Source organism: Delphinapterus leucas, chromosome 13 (genome assembly GCF_059928025.1).
Source record: "Delphinapterus leucas isolate spDelLeu-1000000601 "Yukka" chromosome 13, BTC_Dleu_Yukka2, whole genome shotgun sequence".
Classification (NCBI taxonomy): domain Eukaryota; kingdom Metazoa; phylum Chordata; class Mammalia; order Artiodactyla; family Monodontidae; genus Delphinapterus; species Delphinapterus leucas.
Genome location: NC_143141.1, coordinates 55,896,888 through 55,920,074, shown reverse-complemented (window position 1 = coordinate 55,920,074; position 23,187 = coordinate 55,896,888). Strand labels below are relative to the sequence as shown.

Here is a 23,187-nt window from a genome sequence, read left to right as displayed (position 1 = left end):
CCCTGCATGAGACTAGTCTGCATGGGTGGGTCCCCGATCCTGGATGTGTCCTGCAGGCAGCCTTCCATCAGGACCTCTCTCTCCCACCAGAGTTCTAGGTCAGATCCGCTCACTGTGTTCGTTGTGTACTGCGGCTGCGTCCCGTTTCCATAGCCCCTCCCTGAGTGCAGGGACTGTGTCTCCCATCCTCTCATTCCCTGACCTCCTGCCCCCGACCCCACCCCCACTGCTGCCTGGTGGGGGCCCACCCAGGGCGGCGAGAGCTGGGGCGTTGCTGGAGGTGGAGGAGTGGGGAGGTCCACGGCCGGGCGCAGAGCGAGTTTTGTGCTTCTCACTGTGACAGCCATGGCTCTCCTTAGAATCTCTTCTCTCTTCCTGTTGCTGCCTGTGTGGGTGGATATCACCAGGAAGGAGGGGGATTTCTCTGGCACTTTCCCTCTCCATTCCTCTCCCTTAACCCTTTGGCACCTGACCGTCAGCTCTTGTTTACCAGGCTGGCACTGGTGCTCATCCTTTCTGGGGATATGCTGGCATCCCCGGCGCCCTTTCCTGGGGCAGGCCCACGCCCGTCCGGGCGGTGGGCAGCCCTTGCCTATTGTACCTAGAAGGGCAGCCATCAGGACCCCTGGCCCCTGGCCTGCCTTACTGAAATGCCCCCCCTGGGTGAGTCACATCCTTGGGTCTTATAGGCATTTTGGCTTCCAGAAGCCTCTGTGGGAATGCGCTTCAGGCCTGCACGGTAGGACACGCCCAGAGCCTACAGTCCAAAGGCTGTTGACCTTCTGCCTCTGCAGTCATCACCCTGGGGAGCCTCAGCCCCTGACCTGGAGGAGGGGATAGTAGTCCTGCCCGGAAGAAGGTTGTGAGGACCACCTGTGGACGCATTGTTTGAACCTGACCAGTGGGGATCTGGGTTTTAAGAGTCAGCAGGTCCCTTTTATTCTATCAAAAAGGCCAGGTTCTTGGATCTGCAGTCCTTTGTGGGGAAGTAGAGGAGGGCGAGTCCCAACTCATGGAAGGGGGTTCAGCGTCTTCTACAGATGGAGGGGGATGCTGGGAAGAGACCCCTTTGGCAGAGGGGAGAAGAGGCAGGAGAGGGGAGGATGCTGGGAGCAGCCAGTGGGGGCATCTGGCCAGAACCCAGCTTCGCTTCAGCTCAGGCACAGCCCTCAGTGTGTGTGTGTGTCTGTGTGTAGGAGACATGGGGGGCCCAGAGCATCCCCAGCCTGGCCCCCACCCCGCGGGGGATCCCCATGACTCCTGTTTAGCTACTCCCGAGCCTGAGTGCTGTCCCCAGGGTGTGAGTGTACAAGAGAGGGTAGGACCACAGGCCACAGAGCAAGGGTCCCCAGTTCCTGATGGGGAGATTTCACCCTGATGGGGTGATACAGAGTTCCCCCCTTCAGATCGTACAGAATCGCCCACTCCTAAAGCACGTTTCCCCTTGCCCCTCCCCTCCCTGAGCAGCAAACCCCGCCCCCCCCAGGCAGCTCTGAGCTATTGGACTCCTGAGTGCCACATGCCAAGCACAGAGACCCTGGGTTTTGAGGAGGGACAGAGAGGAGGGTTCCGTAGTCGGAAGGAGTCAGGGATAGGTCTGGGCTGGACGCAGGGGTGATGGGAAGGAGGTATGAGGTTCCTTATCAGAGGGACTTCGGGGGCCTGCAGAGGAAGAGAAGAGGGCACAGAGGGGCCACAGCCCAAACGCCCGTCCTGTGAGTCAAGCTGCAGAGCCGCCCATCTGATCTACTAGTCAGTTCCAGATGCTATCTGAAGCTCTTTCTGTGGGTGGACGGTTACAAACACACAAGGAGCTGTCCCCCAGAACAGCTGGCCTGTATCCTCAATAATGCCAGTATCCTGGAGCCAGGCAAGGGCTGCAGGACTCTTCCCATGAAAGGGGGCACTAGAGACATGGCATCAATCCTGGATTGGATCCTGGCACGATGACTACCAGAAAGGCCATCAGTGGGACAGGCGGCAAAATCTGGATATGAGCTGGTATTAGAGAATAGAAATAACGGTGTTCCACTTCCTGGATTTGGCATTTCTGTTGTGGTTATAGAAAGACTGTCCTCTTTTCTTTAGGGGTGAAGGGCCAAGTTGCCTTAACTGACTACTACTACTACCACTATTACTACTACTACTATTATTAGACAAAGCCAGTGTGGCCAGTGTTAACGATTGGGTTCACTGCTGTGGTACTGTTCTTGTGGCTTTTCTGTGGCTTTGACTGTTTGCAGAATAAAACATTGAAGTTCAGGAGCATGGGCCCTCAGGACTGCTGTCTCACCCCAGCCCGGGCTGTGGGTGGAGGGTTTGCTCTCTGTCCTGGGGGTGAGGAAAGGCTCTGGCTGGTTCTAGGAGTGTGGCCTGGGTCAGCGGCGAAAGGGCGACGGTCACTGGGCCTCAGAGGCAGGGGCCCTGTGGGGACAGGCACCTGCTCATTCTCTGTCCTTGCTCTTTCCTAAACCGTGTCTTCCCACAGGCTACTCGGGATGTGGTGCTGAGCCGGGCACCGGAGCAGGAGGAGGACCGGGCAGTGAGCCTGCGGAACGCTGCGGCCATCTACGACCTCCTGAGCATCACGCTGGGCAGGAGGGGCCAGTACGTCATGCTCTCCGAGGTACAGTCTCCTCCGCTGCCCCTCCCCTGCCTCCACCAAGGGGTACAGCTCTGTTCTTGGGAGACCCAGCTGGGGACTGTCTTATTTCCAGTGCCGAGAGGGCTGCCTTTCACTGGCAGGGTGGTTTTTGTTTGTTTGTTTTACAGATTTTTTTTTTTTTTTTTTTTTTTTTTGCGGTACGCGGGCCTCTCACTGCTGTGGCCTCTCCTGTTGCGGAGCACAGGCTCCGGACGCGCAGGCTCAGCGGCCATGGCTCACGGGACCAGCCGCTCCGCCCCATGCGGGATCCTGGACCGGGGCACGAACCCGTGTCCCCTGCATCGGCAGGCGGACTCTCAACCACTGCGCCACCAGGGAAGCCCTGTTTTGCAGATATTTTCATGTGTTTTTTCTTGTGAAAGAACGCATGATGCTGTATAGAGAAGCACAGGAGGAAAATTATGCACCCCTCAGTTTCCCCCAGAGGTGATGCTGGTCTTCTGTGACTACCTGTCCTGGCAGGGTTCTGAGCTGGGTGTGGTCGGGAGCCCACTGTATTGGGCAGACACTGCCGGGGCAGTGCTCCATGGGCTGGGCCCAGAGGGTGGTCCCTCTCCAGGATGTGGGGACCAGGAGCACAGAGCTGCCGCTCTCTCCTGCCCCCTCCCCACAGTGCGAATGGCTTGCACACTTCTTTGAGCTTTCAGATCCAGGCTGGGATCAAGGGTGGCATGGGGACCCTCGCCCCCTTGTACAGGTGGCCCTCTTGGCGGCAGATTCTCTTTGCACGTGTTTGGGAGGGCTCCCGAGAGGAGGGGCGGTCACGCCTGCTGAGCCCTTACTCACACCGAGGCACCGTGCGAGGTGCTTCCAGAAGATACCTTCTTTAACGTGGGGGGATAAGCGGTCTCTCAAGTTCACCAGTGAGGAAGGCGAGGCCCAGAGAGGTGGGTTTCTGCCCAGGATGGTGCAGGGAGTGCAGTTGAGCCAGCACGGGGGGACCCAGGCCACCAAGCTCTGAAAGTACCTGCTGTGTGGTCCTGTACCCCTCACCTCTGTCCCCCACCCGCCTGACCACGGCCACACAGTGAATCCTGGCCTCGAATGCTGGCTTCTGCCTCTGTCAGCTGGAACCACTTCTGATGGTGACTGTCAGATCTCACAGGCAGCGCCTGACTCGGAGTGGCCCAGGATCAGAGTGGCCAGGGAACAGACGGTTTTTCTCGGTGGTCGTAGAGAAGAGCGGAAGGAAGCCTGTACGTTTGGGCAGCGTTTTATGCACGGGCTTTAGAGTCGGTATGTCTGCCACTGACTGGCCCTATGACGGTGGCAAGTCGTTTACTGAGCTTCAGCTTCTTCATCTGTGAAGTGGGGGGTAATTAGAGAACCCGCTTCACTGGGTTGTTGGGAAGAGTAAATGAGTTAAGACACGTAGAAAGCTGAGTATGGTGCCAGGCACAATAGTAAGAAGAATTGTCAGCTGTTATTATTTTTATTGGATGTTTACATTTTGAAAGCACTTTAACCAATCTCATTTGGTTTTCACCATCGCCCTTGTGAGGTGTTCACATGATACGGAGGTGGGAACCGAGGGCCAGAGAGGGTGAGAGACTTGCACAAGGTCACACAGCATGCGAGTGGCAGAGACAGGTTACCCCTGGAGTTTTCCGAGAGGAACCAAGTATGAGCTCTGGCGACCTCCTGCGGGAAGCGACTTGGGCAGAGATTCCCCCGGAAGGGTATGGGGTGGGCTGGTGTGGGAAGGACCCCTAGAGCTAGGGAAGTACTGACCGTCTCCCTCTCCCCAGTGCCTGGAGCGAGCCATGAAGTTTGCATTTGGAGAATTTCACCTTTGGTACCAAGTGGCCCTCTCCATGGTGGCTTGTGGGAAGGTAAGACCCAGGGTGCGCTGGGGGTTGTACACTCACCCTTGGCGGGGGAGGTGGTCTGCTCTCCTCTAGCCCTTCCCAGAGGTGGGTGGAGGGCGGGGCAGTGATTCAGAAATATTGTCCGGCAGCTGATTTTAATCTCCAGGGAATGAGGGGCATGAAGGGTCACACACAGACCCCTGTGTGAATCTGGTTCCTACCTGTGAGTTACGACCGTGCCAGGTAGGCAGGTGTGTCTGTGGATGCTTTCTTCCGAGTACATGTGCACGCCTGGGGCATCGTAGCATTTCCGCCTGTGAGTTGGTTGGTGTGAGTGCCTGAGGCAGGCATGGACATGGGTTCCAGGCGAGGGGAACGTTGTTCCATTTGGGCCGCAGCTCTCTTCCTGCCCAGGAGGGAGCGTGGCATCAGGAAAGGACATCCGGAACTCACCTAGGAGGGAGCAGGGGCCCCCCCTCCCCTGAGGGAGTGTGGAGGGAGCGCTTCGAGGAGAGGAGGACGAGGCCGGGGGTGGTCAGGAGGAACCCTGCTCAGTGCGGGGCTGACCTTATTCCAGTTTCCAGAGCTGTGTTTGCTCTCCACCCGCCAAGCTCTGCCCCAGCACCCACTGGTTTTCCCTCCCATGAGAATCACACTTACGTAAGCTGCTATTCTCAGCAGTGACATGAAAGGAAAACCTTTCCGGAGCTGGGCGCTGAGGGTGTTGGGGCCGAGGATGCTACGAAGGCAGGAAGTGAGGAGGCATGAGCTCGCAGGTGGTTCCAAGAGCTGTAACACCCGGAGCCCATTTGTGGGGCTGAGGGGATTCCTCCCTGCCCCCCGTCCCGCCCCGCCCCGTCTGCGCCACCTGCCATTTCTAGCCCCGCAGCCATCTCTGAGGAGGGCCCTCCCGGCCTTGCCAGCAGCTCCTCCATGAATGGAGGGTGACCAGGTCCTGGCAGGAAAGGGCAAGAAGGGCAGGTGCTGCAGCCTGACAGGTGGGAAGGGCCCGGAGAGGTGAAGCCGAGAATCAAGTGGGAGCCTTCTCTGCACCCCACTTCCCTTGCCAGGCATTTGCCTTCCCAAACCTCTTCCCCTTCCCCCATCACACGGGCCACCTCCCCGAACATCCTGAAGTCATGACATGACGTACCCTGGCTCTGCACTCCGCAGGGTCTCGTTGAGGCTCAGAGTTCAGAACACAGACAGGGCGAGGCCCTCGGGGTGGCGAGGTGCTGGAGCTCGTGTGGAGCCTGGGCAGACAGCTTGCAGTGGGTTGCGACAGCTTCTTCCCACCTCCAGGGAACAGAGAAGGAGCCTCTAGTCTTGTAATAGTGAGTATGGTCCAAGAGGCCCAGGGCCAGGTTCTCACCCTTCTGGGGGTCATGGACCCCTCTGAGATGCTGAGGAAAGTGGTGACCCCGCCTGAGAAGAGTGCACTGTGCTCGGAAGTTATCTTTAATTTCTGGGGGTGCTCCTGGAAGCCCCCCCAGTCTCAGGAAAAGGTGTCACGTTACAGGGTCTTCAACCTCCTTACTGAGAAGAGCCAGGCTCAGAGAGGTCCAGATGCAGCCTGGCATACCCCTGGCATACCCCAAGATCCAGGGAGCTGGTGTCCAGACCAGCAAGGTGGATGCGAGAATGGCCTTACAGGCAGGAGGTTGGGGTGATCAGTGAGCTCCTCATGCGTGAGGCCCCACAGGCTGGGTTACACCCACCCCTGCATTCAGTGCAGCAGGAGATCGTTCTGGAAGCGCACTCTCCACCCCCCGCCCCTCAGGAACCCCGCGCACTGGATCAGTCTGCCGGGTTGGCTCAGGCAGCCCTCGGAAGCGTGGCCAGACCTCGCCCTTGTCAAGAGCCTAAGGTGGGAATCAAGGTTCTGTAACTGCGATTGTGCGCAGAACGTGAGGCCGAGCGGATATCAATATATCTGGCACCTCCACCTGCAGGAAGAGAGGAGGAGTTCCATGGCGTGATTTAGGTCACTCCTCTTGGTCTCCTCGGCAATCACAGTGGCTGCGTTGCTAGGTAACCAGAATGACAAAAAAAGAGCCCGCAGCTCCGACTGTGGAGTCCTCAGATGGCTCCTTAAATAGCAGTGTTTTGTGGTCTGGGTAGGGGTGGGACGTGGAGGGTCAGGGTTAGAGAAGCCCATGTTTCAGGGATGCAGAGGTCAGCAGCCAGGGAGGGGGCAGGCCTGCTGGAGTGTGTGGGCAGAGGGGGCTGTGCTGAGGGAGCTGGGAGCGACCTTCACGGGAGGGGGTCTCCGGAGAGGGGGATGGCCTGGTAGCTCTTGCAGAGCCCCTCACCAGCCTCCCTCGCCCCAGCCCAGGCCGAGTACCTCCCTCCCCCGCAGCCTCCCAGCCGGTCATATGCTAACACCCTCTTGGTCTCATACCTTCTTCTTTCATGAGAGAGCAGTGTGGTGGGGACTCTGTCCTCTCTCCCCCGCCTTTCTGTGGGCACCTGACAGGCAAGAGCCATGGCCTCTTCCCCCTCCATGCAGTGACCCCACATCCCCCAGCCGCATGCTTGGGGCTGAGAAAAGCTCTCCTTTCTCAGGGGGGAAAGGAAAGAGAGCTAGAGAAAGGCAGGGGTCCAGAGTGGACGCAGACCAGTGGGGCCCCAGCTCTCCATCAGTCATTCTCCACACTGTGCTGTGGACAGGAGAGTCCTCTAGATCCCCCATTTTCCCAGCGGGGCGTGGAGTGGCTGGGGAGGATGAGAGCTAACTAACGGCGGGGAGCTAGGCCCACTGCAGGGCCCAGCTTGTGGGAATTGTAGTTACGTGTGTGTGTGTGTGTGTGTGTGTGTGTGTGTGTGTGTGTGTGTGTGTGTGTGTGTGTGTGTGTGTGTGTGTGTGTGTGTGTGTGTGTTTTTAGGGCAGTGGTTACAAGCTTACAGCCAGACTTCTCAAACCCCAGCTCAGCCACTTAGGGGCAGTGTGGCTTCAGACACACTATTTAACTTCTGTGCATTTCAGTTTCCTCATCTGTAAATAGGGACATAGCTACCTACCTCATAGAGCTGTGAAAAGCAAATGACTTCATATTTATAAAGCAGTTAGAACAGGGGTCAGCACACTTTCTGTAAAGCGTCAGAGAGTAAACATTTTTGACTCTGCGGGCCAAACAGTCTCTGTGGGAACTACTCCACTCTGCCTTTGCCTCCCGAAAGCAGCCATAGGCAGTATCCACATGAATGGACGTGGCCAAGTTCCAATAAAACTTTATTTACAAAAGCAGGCAGAGGGCCAGATTTGGCCCGTGGGCTGGGTTTTGCAGACCTTCCGCACTTGGCCATCCTCAGCACGTCTAGTGTGGCCCCATCCCCACGGTTTCTCTCCTGCTGCTTCTCTGCCGGCCTTTATGCTCCCCGCACTCCCCACCACTGGTCCCGCCTCCAGTCCCCATGTGGGCTTATCCTCATCTTGCCACCTATAAACTGAGGGTGTTGAACTCAGGGGTCTGAGAGAATTCCTTCTACCTCTAAAATTTCTGTGGTTCACATTTGAATTCCTTTTGAAGAGCTTCCCTCTGTTGTCACCTTAGCTCTTATCACATCACTTCTGGGCAAGGGTCACAGCCTTCATTCTCCAGATGAGGAAACTGAGACCCGGCGGGGGGGGGGCCGGGGGGACTTGCATGCCACCACCGCCTGGGCTCCTCCCGCTGGGCCTCTTCCTGGCTCGGGAGGAACGGGGCGCAGAGCCGGGGCTGGCTGTTTGGGAGCTGCCCCCACTGTGGGCATGAGGCACCCAGCCTGCCGCAGCGCAGGGCTGTGAGTGACTGTGTTGCCCACCCTTTCTCCTGCAGTCATCCTATGCTGTGTCGCTGCTGCGGGAGTGCGTGAAGCTGCGGCCCTCGGACCCCACGGTGCCCCTGATGGCCGCCAAGCTCTGCATAGGGTCCCTGCACTGGGTGAGTGAGCTACGGGGTCAGGGCCCAGGTCCTGGCGGCTTCCTGTGGGAGGATGGTGGCAGGTGGGCGCCAGGTGATCGTGTGCGTACCTCGCTGTGTGTGTAAGGGGTGGGGGAGCATGGGGAGCTTCGAGGCGGGCAGGCCTGGAGGGGAGAGAGGGGTGGAGCATGGCTTCTGAGAAAACTCCAGCCTCCATCCCCAACTCAGGATGGTGTCAGGTTTGTGGTTCAGCCTTGAATGTCTCCAGGGAGCCAAATGTGGAGTCAAAAGCTGGGGTGCCCCCCGCCTGCCCAGCAGCAGGGGCAGTGGGCAGGACCTTGGAGTTACCTGGGCCAACACACCATTTGGAGTCAGAACCAGCTCCGGGCCAGTGGGAAGGTGGCCTCTCTGTCAGCCCCCTCCTTCCTCTGGGCTCCAGCCCCCTGGTCCCTGCCTTGTGCTCAGCTCCCTGCTTACCACTCTGCTGAGGCGGCTGAACTAAAGATGAGCTCAACGTGTGCCCTCTGCCCAGCAGCACTTTACCTCGAGGAGGTTAGCAGGGGGAGTGAGCAAAGAGCCCTGGGCCAGGAACCCAGAGTCCCAGGCCTCGCCTTGGTGCTCCCTCCGCCAGGCTTCCAGCTGCTGCTCCCAGCCTGGAGGGTCTAGCGGCGGGGCCTCTGCACGGCTGTCTCCTCTCGCTGGGAGCTCCCTTGCCTACACTCAAGGCTTCCTCAGGTCCACATCAGCCTCCTGGTGTCAGGGGAGGTCCTATTTCCACCCTCTCGAGTGACATGGAACAGTGCAGCATCTCTCCCATGTGTTGGCTGTCAGCCCCACCCACATCTCCTCTCTTCAGGCTAAATAAGCCCAGTTCCTTCATTGGCCCAGCATCTTCCAAAGGGGGAGCTTCTCCCATACATGGTCCTCCCCTTCCTGATGTCATGACACCCCAGCCTACCCTCGCTGTCAGGTGCCCAGCTTGTTCCAAGGCAAAGGGGCCAGGCTCCAGATGCCTGCAGCAGGCACTTCAGAATTAGCAGCCTCTCCAACTCCTCCAGTCCTGGGAAGGGAGACTCTGCCAGGTATCCTGAGGACCCTCTCCGAGGGGTCCCTGCCTCACTGCCCAGCGGGCCTCATCCCACCTGTGCTGCAGGGACTGACTCCTTCGCACGATTGGTGGAGGGGGGAGGAAGCGGCACCTTTCCCTCTGTTCCCTGGGCCTCAGGTCCCCATGTATGATATGCACACATGGCCCTGCCTTGGCCCCAAACGACTGTGGATGATGGGGGAGGGAAGAGCATTGCTTTTGGCCCCAGGCTTTATGATGTTTTTCTATAAGACTGATCTATAATAGGCTCTAGGCATTTGGAAGAGGCTTCGTGATGAGGTGGGTAAGAGTTTCACTGTTCCTCATATGTGGCATAAATGACATAAAGTATGGAGAGGGCTGGACAGGTCAGGGAGGCTTCCAGGAGGAGGAGGCCATGGACTGGGCTTCGAGGTGGGCCAGTGGCGGGCCCTTCCATCACAGCTTGCTTTCCTCAGCCGCATGATTAGTGGGGAAACTCGTCCCCCAAATGTTTTAGGGAGACTGTTAGCGTCTTACACCCCAGAGGGTAGGGTGCCGTTGAGATGTGGGTGACGGCAGAGTGGGGACCCAGTCTGAGCGCATTGCAGCAGTGGGTGGCGTGAGCCGGAGGATGCAGAGGGTGGGCTCGCTGACCCGTGGCTCACACCCCTGTGTGTTCCCAGGGCTCCTGAGAGGGGCCTCAGGTGCATCCCTGGGATGAAGCCCAGATACCCGCCTTGCCAGGAGTGGGGCGGGGAGGGCATCTGTGCTCCCAAGGGCTGCCAGCTCTGAGTCGGCTGTGGGTCCACCCAGCCAATGGCCGCCCTTGCTGGGAAACCCTAAATGTAGGTCTTTCGGCAGCGGAGGAGCTGTTTCCCTCAGCAGCATAATTACAGTGATTATGTGCATTCAGATTACATGGTAATAAAATTAGGATCCAATCAGTCCAAATTGAAAACAGATGAGCTAGGAGCGAAGTAATCAATGACAACGTAAATAGAAAAGCCCAAAAGGAAACTTAAACATGCAGACTGGACCTCAGAATTGGGGAGGAGGGTGAGTTGTTTAACCTCACCGGAGAAGTTTATTTGGGTTTGGGGGCTGGTTTGAGCCAGGGTTTAACTCGGGTACAGGCTAGAGCGTGGTCCTGCTGGAGGGCTGGGGCTGGGCTCCAGGCAGCCTTCCCTGCCCTGAACAAAACCTTCTGTGCCTCCCTACCTGCCTTGGACACTTAGCACAAGGCATTGCATTTTTTGCTGCATGTGTGTTTCTTGAAGGCAGGAACTCACTCTCTTCTTTCTTGAAACCCTAGCCCAGAGTTAATGCCTAGTGCTTACTGGATGGATCCTACTTGCCAGTGAGCACAATCACTTGTCGAGGAATTCTGCCTTGTTTGGTACTTGCCTTTCTGTCTAAACGGGGAGCTTCTTCACTTACTGTTTCTCACACCCTCAGCCCTTCTCTCCCACAAAGAACCCTGCACATAGTACGTGTTGAGAAATACAGAATAACACCTGCTTCAGCAGTCCACGAGGGACAGGTGTGGGAAGTCTACATCTGGCTCACGGTTCTCCCTGGCTCCTTGGGTTGGCGCTGGGCTGAGAGCAGGCTGTAGGTGGCCTGGGGCAGCCTATTCTCCGAGGAGACCAGGAGAGGGGCAGCCCAGCGCTCTCTGTCCTCAGGGCCGAGAGCAGGAAGAATGGGTCTGACGGGCGGGCAGAGGGGTGCTGGTGCTTTATAACGGGGCACAGATCCTGCAAGGCAACCCATGCCACCTCCGCCTCCTGCCTTCACAGCTGTCCTGGCTCACCTCAGCCCCCAGCAGGCCCAGCCATTGCCCAGCCCAGCCCCATGAGCTGGGGCCCGAGATCTGGGGATAAACAGTTTGGCCCGGGTTGCAGGAAGGGAGGCTTAAACTGGGACACTGGAAAAACGAGTTGTGCTGGGTGAAAGCGGACCAGGTGGCCGTGTGCCCAGAGGTGGAGCACCTGCTGTCCCCGTGTCCTGTCCTTATGCCCAGAGCCAGTGTAGGATGCTCCAGACTGGGTCTGGGTCTGAGATCAAGGTTGCCCTTGGGTGAGGGCGGGTGAGGAGGGGCCTGGGCAGAGGTGCTGGCATGGGCCCATGCTGGCTGCCCTGGGTTTGAGAGCACTGGCCCCTCTGCTTAGCCTGAGGCTTGCCTCGGTGGGGGAGGGCGTCCCAGACTCTGACCCAGTGACAGCAGTGGGGCAGCCCCCTGCCTCAGCATGACCAGCATCTTGCCGGTGTCCCCAGCCAGTTATTTGGGGCAGGAGAAAAGGGAGCTGTAAATATTTTTTCACATCCCTCCAAACACAATTAGTTCAAATTCATTTAATTAAAAAAGTTAAAACCTTTCTAGGAGGATAGGAGATGGGGGTGTGCCTGTGTGTCACACACAGAAGGAGAGGAGGTTGTGGAATGGAAAAGCAGGCCATGCTCATCTTTGGAAAGGTCTGTGGTGCTGCCCCTCGGCCTCTTCCCCTAAGGGGGTGGGATGGGATGGTGGAAAGAGTGCAGGCTTTGGAGGCTGAGAGGATAGGGTTCAGATTCCTAGCTGTGTGACTTTGGGTGAGTCATTTACCCTCTCTGTGCGTCATCAGTAACCTGGAAACAGTTACATCCACTGTTACAGGGTGGCTCCGACTACCAGAGCTGAGCAGTGTCCCTCTTATTTAGCATGTGGGAGGTACCTGGTAAATGGCAGCCATCCCTGTAGCAGACTCTCAGGAAGGATGTGCCTTTGTGTTTTTGCCTTCATTTTTGAGATTCAGGGATGGGGAGGGCCAGGAAGATGGATTAAGTGTTCAGGAGGCCAGAAAGAATGCCAGCTCTCCTGCCACAAGCTTGTGGAAATTAGGAAGCGTACCTGTTCCTTCCAGGAAGAAAAAAGTGCATTTTCAGTAGAGCAGATAACAACAGGTCCTGGATCCTATGGGAAGCAACTAAGGAGAAACTGGAGGTGCTGTTTAAGCAGAGCTCTGGGGGCTCAGAAATGACCTTTCTCTGGTTCCCAGGGAGGGAAGAAGAGGTGAAGATTCCAGGGGTACAAGCTCTTTGGCCCACGCCGAGATGAACCGGGCAGCCTGAGCCGGAGCAGAGTGTACAGGCCAGGAGCCTATCTGTGTGGGGACCAAATGAGGAGAACTGGAGAGATGCAGGAACTTGGAAAGGCGTGGGAACGCTTTCCGTACTTACAGAAAGCAAAAGCAAAGGGTCAAAACATTACATCCTTCGATGCATCCTTTTCCCAAAGGGACAGAGAGGAGAAAAATGAAGACCCACAGAGGGCAGCCGTGAATCAGGCAGCTCAGAAAGATCCAAACGTAGACTCAGAAGACCTGGGTTGGAAATTCAGTTCTCTCACTTACCAGCCGGGTGACCTTGGATAGGTCCCCTAAGCACCCTGTGCCTCAGAGCCTAAGCTGTAAGACACCCCTTCCATCAAGTGGCTGCCGTGCTATGACACGCCAGGTGGGCACCCAGCTGCTCTAGAATTGCAAGGGAGGAAGAGAGAGAGGATCTCCACCTGGGTTTTGTGACGAAGTTACATGGCCTCCACAGGAAAGGAGGTGTTAAAAAGCAGTGTAGGAGGAGAATGGTTGAAAGCTTTGGAAACCCCTCACCCTGCAAGTATTTTGATGAGCAAGGAGGTCCCAGTGCTGTAACCCGAGCAAATCTTGCAGAAGCAGCGGCACAACTCCAGAGCCATTAGCTGTTAACTTTGGAGGCCACAGGAGGAAGTATGTGGAGATTGGAAAGGGCAGGTGAGGTGCTAGACGGCTGGGTGGTTGTAGATGGGCAGGCGCTGGGTGGATCAATCAGGAATTTACTTTTCACACTGTAGGTTGAGACCCATTAGTGGACTGTGAAATAGAACTTTTTCAAAAAAGAAATAGACAATCACAGAATAGCATAGAAAATATCCGTGTGTATTACCCACAGTAGAGGTGAGTATTGTGACAGGGTAGGTGGGTGGTTACACGTATGTGTGTCCCAGACCACGGGACAGAGAGGTTGACCGACCTGGCGCAGCTGACTGCACAGGGAGACCCCGCTGTCCTTGTGTAGAGTTGCTCCTTATCTGAGACGAAGGGTCAGGCCAGAGACAAAAGGCAGACAGTGGTGCCCCCTCTCTGGATTCCAGGAGGGTCTCTGATGCCACTTCCTAATTTGTCAGTGAGCTCATGTAGCTTTAGGCGACAGCGACTCTATTCAGATGGCGCTCGCCACATGCATTAGGCTGAGAGTTAAAAAAAATTCTGGAAGATTAACTATAGATCTAAAATCACAACCAATAATAATAGTAGTAGTTTATGTTTATTCAAGCACCGTTCTGAGCATTCATTGTGTCTTTATCTCATTCAGTCCTCCCCGCAACCCTGTGAGACACACGCCCGTTATCCTCATTTTACAGAAGAGGGAACGGAGGCACAGCAAAGTGAAGTGACTTGCCCAAGGTCACACAGTAAATAGCCACGCCAGGATTTGAGCCCAGGAAGCCTGGCCCCAGAGCTTGTGCTCTAAGCTGCTAGGCCGTCCTGCTCTCTGGAAAATTTACCCGTGGGCATGGTGCTGACTCTGGATTTAGGTGGGATTATCATACTTCAGAACAAAGGTGGCAAAGCCATATTTTCAAGGGCTTTAGGATTCCCCCTGCTGTCTTAGATGAACAGGAGTTGTGCATTATGTATATATATTTTTAATATATATTTTATATTTGAAATACATACATATTGGCGTTTTTTGTTGACTTTTGATGTGACTTTTTCCCTTTTGCTAGCTAGTTAGAGCATCCTTGTATAAATCTATTAATACTGTATGGTATCATATTGTATATTGTCACATTTAAGAGAATTGATGATACTTCTTTTTGTTCATAATCCCATGACTCCACATGCAAAAAACTGTTTTGTGGTAGGTAAGAGAAATCAGAATGGTGTCGGCCATGTAAGAAAACGGTCCACGGAAGCCTTGTGGGTTTGACTTGAGACAGATGGTGACACCACACTTAAAGACCATTTTAACCTATGTGGGCAAGGCTGGCAAGTACTGGCCCAGGACAGCTACTCACCTGGGGTCAGAGGGGACCACAAGTTGGACAAGCTAAGGATACGTTGTCACTTTTTAAAGCTAAAGGATGGTGAGCTTTGTTAATCCAGGATATGATATATATAAACTGGAGAGTGATTTTTCCCTGTTTGCCAATAATTGCCGAGCGTTGTTCCTGGCACCCTCTGTGCCTGGGCTGCCGGAGATAGAAGCTGGCATTTGCTGAGGAAGGACATGGCCGTGAGAAGAGTGCACACACGTGGAGTGCAGGAGGTTTCTGAATTCTGTTTATAATGCGTACTTGGTGGTTTGTGAAAAAGCTCGCCCCTGTTTGAATGGGGCATAATGATGCCTAAAGACAGTGTGGGAGACCAGCTGCACCAGCAGTAGGGATATTAACAAGGAGGCAAGATGCTGTTGCTCACCTGCCCTTCCCTTGGTGCCTCCTGCCCGCCCCCTGCCGCGAGGCCTCCTTGGACAACCCCAGCCAGGAGGTTGCCTGCTCTTGGGGAGCTCCCATGGCCCCAGGCCAGCACCATATAGTGGAGCCTTAATTAAGAGCCACCTTGTCCTGTGGGGTCTCTCCCTCCTTAGGGATTCCATGCGTGCTCATCCGGGCATCCTGCCCCTGTGTCATTGGGCCTCCCCAGCCAGGCCCAGCATAGAGCCTGGTGCCGCAGAAGCCTCAGTGGAGGTTTGTAGGGAGGAGTAGTTATATTGTGGGAGGGGGTCCAGCTCCCCATTTTGCAGATAAGGCCCTCTGGGACGTAGAACTGAAGTGACTTGCTCAAGGCCCCGTGTCTGTCAGGCCGAGCCTGTGTCGCGAGGCTTGTCCTGTGCTTTTCACTCAGCCTGGCTCTGACTTCAGGGCCCCGCGGCTCTCCCGAGTCCTGCTGGGCCACGTGCTCCAGGGGACAGATTTCCGCATCTACAGACTTGGGTCCACCCGGCCAGCAGACACTGGGCAGCAGGCAGCTGTGGGGTTTACTGAGCTGCTGCCTCCCCCGAAGCGCAAGTCCTCAGGCCTGATGGTGTTACAGGCCCAGCTCCCCAGACTCCCATGTCCTTTCGGTGACCAGCCCACCAACCTGGAGGTGGCCCACTACCCAGGCCGGCAGCTTGAGCTCTACCACAGGGGGGTAGAGAGCTGCCATTGTCGCCATTTGTCAGGGATGGTGGCCAGGCCGCTGGGATCCAGCCCCCCTTCCACCATCTCCCTCTGGGCTGTCACCTCACCTGCTCTGCCTCTCTTGTAGTTTGAGGTTTTTTATCCCCTCTGTTCAGTGGGTTCTCTGCTCCATCGGCCTTTTTCCTGCACATAGCGCACCATGGCTGTGCCCAAAAGGTGAACTCAGCCCAACTTGCCTCCGCACGGCTGATGGCCTCTATCTCAGGGTCCCTCATACTCCAAGGAGGGAGAGTCCACCAGTGTCCCAAGCTGTGGCCAGTGGTCAGGCCACTGTCCCTCTCCTGCTGGGTGGGGTGCGCCTGAGCAGGGACGGGAGCAGAGTGCGGGCTCACTGGCTGGGGTGCCAGAACCCAGCTTCACTTTCTGGGCCCCACACAAGGGAGCCCTGACACCTGGGCAGCAGTGGGGCTGTGGGTATGAATCATTCAGCCCCTTGGTGAGGGCGGTACCAGTTGTTCTTGGTGACACTGCTACAGCAGGCACACGGGCAGATGACATTCCTGGGTGGGTAGGAGGGAGGGGACCTCTGGGAGGCCTGTGGGCCCTGAGTGGGCACAGCTGAGGCCCCCAGCTGTTCCCTGCCTCCCAACAGGCCTGCCTGCCGTGGGTGCCCCAGAGGGCTGCCTGCGTGCCCCTGTCTCCGTGTCACATGTTGTGTGTGATGTGTGCACACGTGACCTGAGCCAGTTGGTCCCTTTCCAACTGGAGCAGTCCCTCCTGCTCTCAGGACAAACACAACCCCAGGCCTGAAAAGTTAGAGCTCCCGGTGTCAGGGAGCAAGCCCACAGCCGGAGCCAGTGTGGTGGCCTGCCCGCTCTGCAGGGTTGGCGGTGTCCCGGAGGCCCAGTCCCTGAGCCCTGCCTGCCCCCCGCTCCCGCTTCCCTGTCTCTGCCGAGCGGGGCAGGGACGGACACGGGCAGAGTGAGGAAAGGAGCTGGCACAGACTGGCCTGCTCCTGGGTCCAGGCTCTCAGCAGAGCAGCTGTCAGGGAGCTGGGATCCTTGGAGCAAGGGAAGCTTTCCCTGTGAGAGGTGGCGTCCCGTGATCTTGAGCACAAAGCCTCTGGGTGGGGGAAAAGGTCCAGGTTGGTGCTTGTGGAAGAAACAGCTCTCCTTCCATTCAGTGACTGTGTGGCCTCAGGAAGGCGCCTGGCCTTTGTGGTCGGGCGCAAGGAATTGCAGTTCTGAGGCTGGCGACTATGAATGGCGGCCCTCCACGGTGACCTGCGCCTCTCCTCTTTGCAGCTGAAGGAGGCGCAGCACTTCGCCATGATGGTGATCCAGCTCGGAGAGGAAGCCGGGGAGTTCCTCTCCAAGGGCTACCTGGCACTGGGTCTCACCTACAGCCTGCAGGCCACCGACGGTGAGTGCTGGGGCCTAGGAGCCTCTGCTCGGGGTGACTCAGGCCTCCTAAGTGCCCCCCGGCACAGCCCACGCTGACCGCTGCCCCTGGAACTCCTGTGGCGCTTGCCGTCTGTGATGCGCCACCAGCCCTTGCCCGCACAGTGTCTTCTTTCTGGTTCACCTTTATCGTCAGCACCACTGTCATCTTCTGGGGTCTTTTAAATCCCCCCAGTGCATGGCATAGAGCTGGGTATGCAGCAGGTGTTTACTGAATACTTGTGCTTGGTGCGTGGGTTTGCCGCCTGGAGTCTGGTGTTCCGTCCCCAACCCCGCCAGCTCAGCCGTGTGTTCCCCCAGGGATCGGCAGCCACCTACTTCTGTATCCTTGCAGCTTGAGGGAAAGGGAGTGATAGGCCCCCACCCAGACCAAACCCGGAATAGTAATCAGCTCCAACCCACACCGCCTATTCAGGCGGTGCCCCTGGGAGCAGGCTTCAGAGGCCCCGCACAACGAGAGGTAAGAACAGCTGGCACTGGCAAGACGAGGGCAGGAAGAGGGGTGAGATCCTGGTGCCGTGCCAGCTGCTTGTTCTTGAGTGACAGTAGTCACTGTGTCTTCAAGGTATCGGTGAGGCTCTGATAAGGAACCCTGGGATCCCTCCACACTGGTCAAGTGAGGGAGTCATCAGTCCCTCAGTCAGAGTCCAGAGACCCTCCATGTGCCTTTAATCCTCTAGAAGCAGGGCTGCTTTATAAGCTGGGGACCCCTGACATCCATCCATGCCAGCAGCATCTTGACCTGGTCTGGTTGGAGCCTGACAACAGTCATTTTAAAGCTTCCCAGGGGTTCCGTGGGCTGCTAAGCCTTCGAATGCCTGTGCTACCCTATTTAAAGGTGATTTAATTTACCAGAAAGGTGCCCAGTTTGGGTTAAATCAAGAAGCCTCATGGGGAAAGTATAATAGAGGTTTCTGGTGGCCTAGTGGGAGGGGAGTTAGTGTTCAGTGGGTACAGACAGTCTGTTAGGGACGATAAGAAAGATCTGGAGACAGATGGTGGTGATGGTGGCACGACATGGCGAATGTACTTAATGCCATGGAATCGTCCACTTGAAATTTGTTGAAATGGTTAGAAAAGAAGAAGTCTCGTCAGGAAGGAAGCCCAGGGAGGCATGTGGCCAGGACAGAGGTGGTAACTTTTCCCTAGAGGCTTGGGCCTTTGGAAGGGTCAGTGTGGCCCAGGTGGCAAGGAAGGCAAAGGAGTACAAGGATCTGTTGTGTCAAGAATCATGCCAGGAGGCTAGGACCAGGGTGACACCTGCCCCCCTTCCCCCAGTAACCAGGGCAGAGGGTGGCACCACTCCGGAGCTGCTTGAGTGTGAGCATTTGCCAGACGGGGTCCCGGTGGGGCCTCTCCCCGCAGAGCTCTGTGCCCTGGGTGGGACAGAGCTGGGTCGGCCCCGCTCCAGCACCCCCTCATGGCTTTGTCTCCATCCTGTCTCCTGCAGCGACTCTGAAATCCAAGCAAGATGAATTGCACCGGAAAGCACTGCAGACGCTGGAGAGGTGAGGGAGGCCCGACTGGCAGCGTTGCTCAAGGTGGCTCATTCTCATGTTCTCTTAGGAGACCTTCTGGTGTAGACAGAGTAAAGGTTTCTGTCCCCATGTTGTTGACCAGCTAACTGAGGCTCTGAGAGCTCACACAGGAAGCAGGGACAGGCCTTTGGGGTTGGGTGGGCGGGTTGAGCCCTTCCACACGAGTAGAGCTTCCCCCAGGCTCAGCTTCCGTCCCCCTGAGCTCAGGGGACGTGAGCTATAGCAGGAAAGCACCTTGCACAGTGACCTACAAGTATAGCAGGGACTCAGAAAGAGTGTTTGCCTCCTCCCAGCCCCTCTGCAACCTGAGGGCTGTGAGGAGCCCTACCCCAAGTCCTCACAGAGATTTCCTGGGAGCCCAGAGTCCAGGAGGGAGGAAGGGAGGGAGGGGGCGGCAGAGAAGCCCCTCCCCCAGCAGCAGCCCTTCCTCCCTCTCCAGGCCCATCCTGGCTGAGCCCCCTCTCCACCACAGCCCGGGGACCCACCTGAGCATCCCTCCCCTTCCTTCCTCTGGCCCATCGCAGGGCTCTTCCCCGTGAGCCCCGTGTGTCTTTCTCCCTCAGAGCACGGATGGCAGCTGCTGGGTAGGGGCCTGCCCTGGACTCCTTATGCCAGCTTCCTGGGAACTCCCCTCTGGGGCAGGCTGTTCTCAAGCCCAGGGAGGAAGGAGAGGCCCATCCTGGCAAACCCCCTCTGAACTCCCAGGGTCAGGGGACATCGCCTTCCCTCCCCCGCTGGCTCTTCATTCCCAGCGCTTCTTGCCCAGAGAGGCCATCCCAGCCCCACATCCTCCGGGAACTGTTCCCTTCTGTCGTGCGGCGGAGAGGGCAGACTCCAGGCTCTGTACCAGGCCACAGCCGGGTCAACAGCTGCCCGGAGGAGAGGGCTTCCCCCACCCAGCAGTCCTGTCCTCCCAGACGGCCCCCACCTCAGCCAGAGCCAGCTCTCTCGGCACCCACTGCCCCTGCCTTGGGCTGCCCGTGGGCTTTCTGCCCCAGCCATGGTCTCCCGTGGGGCACCCTCCAAAGCGGGCCCAGGCAGAATCTCCACTATTTGGCCCTGCAGCACCCAGCACAGGGGTGGGCACGCTGGAGACCCACGTGACACACTGGTTGTCGACCTTGATGGCTGACTTGCTGCTCCCTTGCCCCATACAGAGCCCAGCAGCTGGCGCCCGGTGACCCCCAGGTCATCCTCTATGTCTCCCTGCAGCTGGCCCTCGTCCGCCAGGTGAGTCCTCACAATTCTAACACCCAGGTCTCTGGGGGCTGCTGATCTTCTCCTGGCTCCACTGCCTTTATCGGCTGTGTGACCCTTTGCAAGTGACTTGACCTCTCTGAGCCTCTGTTTCCTTGTCTGCTATGTCAGTACCTTCATACTCCACCTCAGAGGGCCCTAGTAAGGATTAAGTCAGCTAATGTGGTAAAGCCCCTGGCCCACGGTGGGTGCACAGGAAGGGGTTATTCTCTGCCCTCACTCCTCCTACAGTGTGTCCGTCTCCTGAGAAGTTGCCAGGTGAGCACAGTAAACATTTGCTGTGTCCTCACCTTCTGTTGAGCTTTCCCCGGGGGCCTGGAGTAGAGTGATTGGCACGTGGAGCTGTTTCTGTGTGACCCAGAGCTTTCCTCTGACCCTGTGGACGCCACCGGCAGGCTCGGCCTCTGGGGCCTGACGGGGGCCTGCTGTCCGCCAACCAACTTCGACTTGCATGGCTCTCCAGGCCGACCCACCTTCCTTCTCCAAGCTGTCCAGGGAGTGAGGCCGGGCAACCCACCCAGCCATTGCCTTTCAGAAACGAGCGAGAGCTCCCGTCACCCAGGGCCCTCAGAGCCTCTGCTTTCACGTGTGCCCTGCAGGCTGGTGCTCTGTGTGAAGCAGGACCTCTCGGTGGCTTTGATCGGGTGAGCGTGGACGCTGGGCCACTCGGGCTGGGCTGCAGACTGTTGGAGAGGAGTCCACAGAGCCCCCATCTGCTCGTGGTCAGGCGACAGGCAGCCTGGCTGCCGAGGGTGCTGCCGTACCCCCACTGGCCTGGGCGAGCCCTGCTTCTGATGAGGGCGCCGGTGGCCCCTTTTGACACCTGAGGCACTGAAGCTCTCCTGAGCTCAGGAACTGGGAACTGGCCAGGCCAGCACAATGTCTGCTCCAGAGCCCACCCTGACCCAGTGAAGCAACCCCATGGGGCTCTAAGTATCCTGTCCCCCTGTCCCATTTGGAGACTGGGCACTTGGAGCCTTGTCCACCGGCCTGGTGGTTGGTTTTACTGGTCGATTTCAACTTCTAGCCCCTGGTCTCATCTTCAGGGAGCTGTGTTTCCAGCCCCTCTCCCACTGTGCCCCTGGCTCCTGACTTCCAGGTCCTGGGGGAGGCACCTTGTCCCTCTGTGCTGCTCTCTCCAGAAACATGAGTCTGCTCTGCTGCTCCCAGGAGCGTGGACGCAAAGATACCCGAGACCAGTTTATTTTTAGCCCTCTGTAAAAGAACCGGTGCTTTCCTTGCCAATCAAGTTCCTGATAAACCTTCGGTGATGCATTTTTTTAATATCTTTAAGTATTCAGCCGCCTCTGATGAATGGCGTGTGTCCTCCCAGAGAGATGGCTGGGCCAGGCCAGTGGGGCCTGGTACCCGTTGTCCTTGGGCACCCAGATCTTGGTAACCTCAGGGGGTTGAAGGGTCCCTGAACGAACTCTAAGCTAGTCCTGCCTGCCTGAGTCTCTGAGCTCCTCTGGCCCATCCTGCCCAGAGCATGCATGGCTGCTCAAGTAGTGAGGGCCGAGGATTTGGACACCCAGCCCAGAATAACGGGGCAGGAGCAGCCTTGGGGAGGCACGGGCAAGCCAAGCCAGGGGCCACACTGACCTTAGCTTCCTCCTTTACTTTCCATGACCTTTCCACAAAGGGAGGTCCCCGTGGGAGGACTCTGGGCCTGGCAGTATGCCCGCAGCCTGTGCAGAGGCCGGGTGGAGACCGGGCGGGTACCAGGCACGCCAGGGACCAGAGCCCCAGCTGACCTGTGTCCTGTAGGCCCCTCAAGGAGCATTGGAGACGGGGGTCTGAGGTTTGGTGAAGAACAAGACTTTCTGAAAAGGGCTCCCGAGGTTCCTGGGAGGACGGGGTCCTGGTGTGGATAGAGCCGCAGGAGCTGACACAACTACCAGGCCTGAGCGCCTGAGAGAACACGTCCCTCAGGACTGGAAGAAAGGATCTTACCTGTTCGTTAGCTGCCTGGCCTTTGGGGGCTTGTAGAGGGAAACTCACATTTTCAAACGTGTTCGACACTCAGCAGGACATTTTTCCTACGTCGTCTCACCCTCTCAGCCACTGTCATAGGTATGACCGTTATCCTCGTTTTGCAGCGTAAGGACTGCAGCTCAGACAGGCGAAGTCCCCTGCCCTAGGCGCCAGCTAGGAAGTGGCAGGGCTGGGATCCATGCCCCCATCTGACCCCAGAGCCTAAGCTCTTGCCACTGTGAGCCTCTGAGTAGGAGGCAGCATTTATCTGTCAGCCCCCAGCACTGCGTGAACAGGTTCGGAGAAGAGTTCTGTAGCTAGTGGTCCAGGTGGCCTCTCCTCACAGCCCCACTCCTCCGGTTTAGTTGGTGCTTCCCGGCCGATCCTTCGTGGTACACTGTGAACCTGCCCCTCTTTTCCCTCTTGCGTGGGCACAGTGCTAGCTTCCAGGGCCTGACTTTGGACAGCAGATCCCTCCTGGCCATGTGATTTGGGGGGGTGTTTTCTCATCAGAGCCCCTGCCTGCCCCACAGTGCCTGGGGTCTCATTGAGTCTGCTGCACCCTTGTTGGCTGGCACCTGGCCCCAGAGTCCGGGTGAGCTGTGGGCCTTGGGGAAGGTCACTCAGCTGGTACCTTTCTCCGGCAGATCTCCAGCGCCATGGAGCAGCTGCAGGAGGCCCTGAAAGTGTGCAAGGATGACGCCAACGCCCTCCACCTGCTGGCGCTCCTTTTCTCCGCCCAGAAACACTATCAGCATGCCCTCGACGTCATCAACATGGCCATCACGGAGTATCCCGAGAACTTCAAGTGAGTTCCCCGCGGACAGTGCTGGGCTGGCGGGCTGGTCAGTGCACACACTGAGCGTCAGGGTGGGGCGGGGACCTGTGGGGGCGGAGCCTGGCTCTGGCATTCTGTTCTGGCCAGGTGTGAGCAGAGGGCACACACCTGCTGTGTGGTGTGAGGGCAGCTCCACGTAGCCTGTTGTTTGTATTCGGGAGACAGCCCTGGCTCTTGGTCTCCATCCTGCATTTGAGAGATTATTAAAACTGAAATCAGTTCACTTTAAAAGACAGGTCGCTTAGGGAACACTACACGTAGATAAAACAACCTGTGCGGACAAGGGATTAGTTACCTAATCCCAAATATAATACAGCAAGACCTACTGTGTAGAAGTTTATTTTTTACTTTTATACAAATACACGAAGGACAAAGGTCCTCCTCTTCCAGTAGCAGTTACCTGGCTTTTTTCCAAGCTCCATCCTCATGCCTATCTGGCAGGGTCTGACGCGCGGTCTGCTGCCAGCCATGTGTGTG

The 23,187-nt window shown here is 57.2% G+C and overlaps 1 protein-coding gene across 5 annotated transcripts in view; it reads left to right on the top strand.

Annotated features, from left to right (window-relative positions):
* Positions 1-23,187, top strand: part of TTC7A (tetratricopeptide repeat domain 7A) — a 122,030-nt gene that overhangs the window by 61,090 nt on the left and 37,753 nt on the right. For all 5 annotated transcript variants that reach the window (XM_089923198.1, XM_089923195.1, XM_022573909.3 and 2 more), the window contains 7 exons: positions 2,489-2,626; positions 4,414-4,497; positions 8,292-8,396; positions 16,948-17,065; positions 18,554-18,611; positions 19,799-19,871; positions 22,520-22,680. In XM_089923198.1, coding sequence (XP_089779324.1) covers positions 2,489-2,626; positions 4,414-4,497; positions 8,292-8,396; positions 16,948-17,065; positions 18,554-18,611; positions 19,799-19,871; positions 22,520-22,680 — 737 coding nt within the window. The remainder of the gene's footprint in view (positions 1-2,488; positions 2,627-4,413; positions 4,498-8,291; positions 8,397-16,947; positions 17,066-18,553; positions 18,612-19,798; positions 19,872-22,519; positions 22,681-23,187) is intronic.